The 6,943-nt window shown below is 42.0% G+C and overlaps 1 protein-coding gene across 1 annotated transcript in view; it reads left to right on the top strand.

Annotated features, from left to right (window-relative positions):
* LHFP (lipoma HMGIC fusion partner) overlaps window positions 1-6,943 on the top strand; it is a 279,527-nt gene that overhangs the window by 243,981 nt on the left and 28,603 nt on the right. Inside the window, exon 3 of the mRNA XM_019525112.1 lies at window positions 5,451-5,549. Within this exon, the coding sequence (XP_019380657.1) occupies window positions 5,451-5,549 (99 nt within the window). The remainder of the gene's footprint in view (window positions 1-5,450; window positions 5,550-6,943) is intronic.

Here is a 6,943-nt window from a genome sequence, read left to right as displayed (position 1 = left end):
CCCCCCGGGGTAACAAGGAATAATGGCCACAAGTTATTAGAGAGTGGGTTTAGACTAGACATCCGAAGGCACTACTTCATAGTCAGGGCAGCTAGGATCTAGAACCAACTTCCAAGGGAAGTGGTGCTAGCTCCTACCCTGGGGGGGCTTTAAGAGGAGGCTTGACATCTACCTGGCTGGGGTCATTTGAGCCTGGTTTTCTTTCCTGCCCAGGGCAGGGGGTCGGACTAGAAGATCTACAAGGTCCCTTCCAACCCTACTTCTATGAATATGAATCTGTGAATCTTTATCCTGTAGCACTTCATTTCTCCATTTTCAGCTGTTTAACATTACAGTATCTGCCAACCATATCTTGGGTTGTTTATTAATTATTACCATATTGTACGTATTGTGTTTATATGATATGCCTTGATTTTGATGGCATGCCAGTTTCATGCTAATTTCTTACCGAGATCATCATTTGAACTTCTCTTGATTTACATGAGAACTGAAAACAGAAAGCCTTATGTCTGTTGCCAGGGCAAGTAGCCAATCTAGCGTTATCATGTTTGGACTCTGTGTGGCCTTCAGGGCTTCCTGGTTTTCTGAAAGATTCAGCAGACTCTTAAACTAAAATGGGTACACTATATTATTACACATATAAAAGCATAAAAATATTATGAGTCTTTTCAGTTATTACTGTTCTTGAAGTACATACTAGAAGCCCAGAGATGGTGATTATAGAAAAGAAGAAGGCAGAACACTTCCTTGTGGCATTTTCTGTTCCATTTGATAAAATGCGTAGTTGAAAATGCTTAAGAAGGTTAACAAATATGATAAATTATTGCCAAAACTGAAGGTAATCTGGGGCATGGAAAATTATAAACAAAATACCAGTTGCTTGTAGTCCTTTAGGCTCCCACAACAACACTTTATTGGAAACCAGCTCTAGTTTAAGCAGGGGCCCTTCAGAAAGCAATATTGATAATCCCCTTTAAAATACTGAGAAAAGTGATACCATTTCTAAAGTCAGTGATGCCTTATTAGACTTGCATTATTCCATGTGTTCCCCAGAGATCTTTGGCAAATGGAAGGAAAAATAACGATAATAATAAGTTCAGCTGTAGTTATAGCATCATCCAGGTCATGACACCATTGTGCAAGATGCTTTACAAACATGAAACAAATTACAGTTCCAGACCCAAAATGTTTATAACAGTAAATCTGAAGGAAAATACAGCAACATATTTTGAGCCAAATTAGGCCCTGAGACATACAAATGGGGGTTAAATATTTTTTACTGGGGAATTCATGGAGCATCTAAATGTGGAATTTGTCCCCTTTATTACTGAACATAAGAGGTGTTTTAACAAATCTACTATAATAATAAAATTTTGCATATCTACAGCACTACTCACCTGAGGGTCCCCGAGCAGTTTGTAAGCATTTGCTAGTTTGGATTCACAACATGCCCATACTATAAACAAGAATTATTATCCCTGTTTTACAGCTAAGTAAAAAAATGAAGAAATTAAAGCTGCAAAATGGTCTATAGCATAAGGAGGAATGGAATGCATGACTGTCAGTCTTCTCTCTGGGTCTCAATCACAAGAACAATGGTCTTCAGACCTATTCAAAAAGATTGCTGTTGATTTGTTTAGACTAAAAAATGTGGTTCGTTTGCCCCTTCCCCCAGGCTACAAACAGGAGGTTAATGATTTGAAAGCCACCACACAAAAAACAGTGGACATGTCCTTCCTGGTAATCTGTAGTATCTGTTCCATAATCATGCACATGACATCTGACATGTTGCACAAAGATAGAAAACAAGACGGAAAGGGGCCTATGTTGACGCCTCTACTTTAGGAAGCCACCAAACTGCAGTCCTTGCCAAATGAAAGATAAAAAGACCCACTCCAAGTATTTACCATTGGGAACAGAAGTAGGCTCAAAATTTGTAGGCAATATTTTTCCATCTAGGGGTGTAGGTTGTAGCCATGTTGGTCTAATGAGATAGGCCAGGGACGGGCAATTATTTGGGGCGGAGGGCCATTTACTGAGTTTTGGCAAGCCATCAAGGGCCACATGACAGGCAGCCCGGGGCAGATAAATATTAATTTTCTAAATATTTTAGGGGCCTTGTGGGCCAGATAGAATGGCCTGGTGGGCCGCATATGGCCCGCGGGCTGCATTTTGCCCACCCCTGACATAGGTAGACAAAGTTCTTTGAGTAAATCCTATATTTTTATTAGATTTTTCCAACTATTTGAGCCATTCTTCCTTCTAGGAAGTTATTGTAATTGCAGACCAAATACAAATCATAGCTATATATGATGGTGGTTGGTTCCAGAGAAGATTTTTCAATAGCTGGGTTTTTGTTGCTGAACAAGAAGTGTTGTTTACTTAGGTCACTGAAGTCTGGGAGAATTTCGCATGTGTAAAATATTCTCAAAAGCTGTTGATAGGAAAAATTGGCAGCACTCTTTTAGACAGTATTCCTATCTCACCCATATAACTCCTTAGCAAGCCATGCTCTTGTCTTCTGTGCAGCAGCTATTGTATGTATGGAGGGGGTAGGGCATGGGCACAAAGAGGACCAGGTCAAGGGAAAATATATATTAGTCACCCAAATGTTAATAGTCACAGTATCCACATGTGCTGTCAGAGGAAATACTCAGTACTGAATATTTGGAAGAGGTTGCTCTGTAAAAGGGCAAGGAAAATGTTTTGAGCAATATTCATGGGAAAAAAACCCTTTCACTTTAACAAAGCCTAAACTGATCTGAAAACAAAACAGCCCTTTTATGAGTTTAACATGCAGCCCCTACACACTCTTGCCACCTGATGAGAGTAATTGGCAACCACTACCAGTTTGTGTTGCATACTTGGCAGGAACAACATTGTTATGTTAATTTTCCTTTCACTTGTACATGGTGACACTGAGCTTTCCTTGAATGAAAGGAATTTTGTATAAGTAGGATTCCAGGGGCCTACTTTGCTGTCTGGATCCTTCTGTAGTATTTTGGTTTTTTCCCACCCTTGTTGGACAGTCAGAGTCCTGAAAGCGAAGTCCCTCCTTTACTCAAGGAGTGAAGTGGGAGCTCAGCACCTTTGGGAAGAAGCCAAGAATGTTACCCATTGCTTGCAAGGCCCTTTTCCCTTTATCTTTTCTATACATGTTGTAAATTTTCAGTAATATTTCAAAGGACAAGTTCAAGCTGTGTGGGCCCATTTTGGCCTGCCTTAAAGCTGCTTTGCCTGAGGAACCCTCTTTGTCTGCCATCTACCTAATTAAAATTAATTGAGAATTTAAATAAAAAATAACTAGCATTCCTATAAGTCCTATTTGCTGTCCCTGAAAGTTATGAAATATTGCTAAAACAGGCTGCCCAGGGCAATGGCGACAGGTACATGGAGGAGACTAAGCAATGCACGTATTACATTTTCTGATTAAATCAACTACCATATGTTGGAGGAAGCAAACAAAGCCAAGTTATTTTTGTGCTTCAACTGCTAAAAACAAAAAAAAGTCAAAGTTTGTTAAAAAATGGTATGAAAGAGAAATTATCTTCTTTTCCTACTTCTCTAGCTGTATTTTTCCTTCTTCAAGGCTCCTAACTGGTTCCTCCTACACTGCTCAAATGCTTAGTGCACGGTTCTGCAACACCTTGCCCTCACCTTTTAATGCTCATCCTGGCTAGGGGCAAACGTTAAAAAAAAGCCTGAGCCTGAATTGATTTAGTCTTTGCAGGTTAGTCTAACCTGGCTAGGCTAAGTCAGTTTGTAACCCAGACAGACATCCCAGAAATTCAGTCACATGCCTGCAGTGGCTCAGGCTAGAAGTTGGGGGGGTGCTACAGCAGCCCTCCCTTTGTTTCCGCAAGGCAGTGCTGAGGGGGACGTGGCCCGGGCCGGTCTGATTATTTCCCCCCCTTCCTGAGCTGCCCCCCAGGGAATGTTTATCACCCCTAACTCAGTGTTTATCAACTCGTTAAGAAAACAAAGCCTCTGTCCATTAACTAGCGGAGCTCTTCTTAAACAGATCTTCCAAGGAAGGATATTAAGCTACCTGTTGATTAGCTCCAAAAAGTCTGTCTGCCTGTGACCTCTCCCACAGCACTGACCAGACCATAGCCAGTGTGTGGTCTGCTTGCTAATGCTCAGGTGTCCTCCTTATGGCAGAGGACTACTGTGAAACTTACATAGGGGTTTTTAGCAATAGACCTCAAAGTGCTTAAAAAAGGAGAGGGCAGGGTGGGGTCCACCATCATTATCCCATTTTACAGATCAGTCAACTGAAGCAGAGGGAGTCAAGTGACTTGCCCAAGATCACTCACCAGGCCAGTGGCATGGCCACCAGTAGAATCCACAGTTTCTGAGTCCCTTTCCAGTGCTGCATCCACTAGGCAAAAGACATGGTTGAGGCTGTATGTTGCAAAGGATCTTGTACTTTCAGTCTGCAAAATGCTATGCATGCCTAGGCTGATATATTAATGATAACTAATGGTCAGTCATCTACAAGGACATCATAAAAAATGGTTAAAATTGAAACTATGTAGGGTATATTTTTAAAACGTCCTGTAGAATTTTCCTTTTAAAAGTGCATCAGAAAATTAAAGATGTTACCAACCAGATCCTGCCTTTTCAGCTGAGAACACAGGGTGATAAAAACGTATTTCTAGAATGGTCATGACTCTTTGGTTTTAGCCACAGCATGATCTTGTGAAGAGGAAGATTTAAGTAAAATACACATCTGTTCTGGAAAGAATAAGGGTCTGAGAAATCAAAACATGTTGTGAATGTTAAGCTTCCAACAGAGCATAATAGTGGGCAAAGTGGTTCAAGAAGTCACTTGCTTTTGCTGACCTGGTTCATGAAAATCTTATGTTCTGACCTCCTGAGGTATGAATTCATCAGATAACAGTTACTCGTTCTATTTTGGTCTTTGAATTTGTAGAAAGTTGAGAAAAGTGACAAGGGATTAGAATGGTTAAGACTGCCTGTTGGTTTACATTTTCATGCTAAAGCAATTATAGAGCATGACTGATTGTTGTATTAATTAATCAGGAGCAATCAGCTTTTAAATGCTGTGATTAACATGGCTCTATTTAACCCCATGTTGAGTTTTCCAAACAAAATATGTAGTACTTTTGAAGTGTAAAAGGGAAAATTACATCTGATCTGGGTAGATATCCTGGAAGTGGGGTAAATTAGCCTCTATTGATGATTCCATAAGTTCCTCAGTGCCTGAGGGAGTTTGTTTAGCTAATTCAGGTATCTACCCTGTCCTGAGACATACACTGACAAGAGTGGAAGTAGCAGGGTGGCAGGGATTCTTGCTTTGCTTTCTGACTGAAGAGACTAATCTGACACTTTCATACTGAGATTCCAAATGTCGTTTTACCATGCCAATGGTAATTAGAAAAATGGTGATTGTTTGACTAAAGCCCTGTTTTCTGTCCTCTCCATAGGTTTATTGATTGGCTCTGGCTGTGCTCTCTATCCTTTGGGTTGGGACAGTGAAGAAGTCAGGCAGACCTGTGGTAATCTTTCCAACCAGTTTGAACTGGGTAAGTAGCTGTCACTGAATCTCAGTCCCTTTAAAGAGGGGTGGCCAACCTGGGGCATGTGTGCTGCAAGCGGCATGGGCAGCCTATGTGTGTGGCATGCAGCAGACAGGAGAGGGAACAAGCAGGACAGTGGCAGATACAGCAGGAAGCAAAGCAGCAGATCAGGGAGGAAGCACTGGGTAGGGAGCTGAAAGCAAAGCAGCCATTGGGGCAAGGGAAGAGCATCAGTGGCACTTTTGGAGGGTGGAGGGTTAATTTGTGCCATGTCTGACAAAAGGGTTGGCCCTCACTGCTTTACATTCCCCTAAAAAGCACAGAAAGACCTAGAAAATAGGTTCAGTTAAGCAACCCTTGTAGGTATGGGAGTGTGCACACACTTGCATATTGAATGCAAGCTGTGAGACTCCTTAAAACTTTACTGTGATTGTTTTCTGATGGAACATCACAAGTATCATTAAGACAAAAAATACCTTTTTAAAATCAGAATCTCCGAGGAAGCAATTGCCTCAAAAGCATGGTAGAATATAGCAGGTGACAGAAGACAACAGATGTAATGTGAATTTTTACTGTGATAAAACAGCAGAAAAAATGTCCATAGAGTGTTTACTGGTACATGCAGAGCCATCTGGTCACAGGAAAGTAATAAAGAAATATTCATAGTAAACCTAAAATTTACTCAGCCTTGGGTTTGAGATTTGATGTATTCATGAAGTTCTGCCCATGTTTTTGGAAGTTTGAGAGGTAGAGACTGAAAGTATTCCTGCACATAGGAAATGGGTACATACCCTCCCTCCCAACAAGCAATTGCACCGACTTACCTACAAGAAGTTCTCAAGTGGTCTTAGAACTTCTTATGCTTGTGGAGGAGGGAAACCTTGAGGCTTGTCTATAGACTCTATACCATGTCAGTGGGGAAGTCGCCAATAAGAGGAGACTGAGCATGTCTTGCCCATGCAAGTCTGTTGATGCATTCCAGAGACAGAAATTTGCCCATTAGGCTGCTTGGGACCTGGCTCTGGGCCTGCTGCTGCAGCTGGCAGAAACAGAGCTTAATAGTGGGTGCTGGGGATAAGTCCCCAGCTCTGGCACACATCAGTGGACATGAATGTCGGAGACAAAAGGCAGGGTGTGCTCAGTCCTGTCCTCCCTAAGGCTTGCTGCTGATATAGTATCAATAGGCCCGTGGCTTGCTATGGGGGAATATCTGCAACGTAGAGAAAGGTAGGGTTACTATATTTCCAGTATCAAAAAGGACTCCTGGAGAGGGGGGAGGAATATATGATTACTGGTGGGGGGGCAGTGATGTCCTGCTTCTGCCCCTCACTCCTAAGCCTGCTGGCCCTGCCAGTGCCCCTTATTCCTGCCCCCCAGCCCCCTGCCCCCCCAGCCCTGCC

Source organism: Gavialis gangeticus, unplaced genomic scaffold (genome assembly GCF_001723915.1).
Source record: "Gavialis gangeticus isolate Ggan-Ray unplaced genomic scaffold, GavGan_comp1, whole genome shotgun sequence".
Taxonomy (NCBI): Eukaryota; Metazoa; Chordata; order Crocodylia; family Gavialidae; genus Gavialis; species Gavialis gangeticus.
Note: the sequence above shows the minus strand (reverse complement) of the source record. Positions and strands in the feature narration are given on the sequence as shown.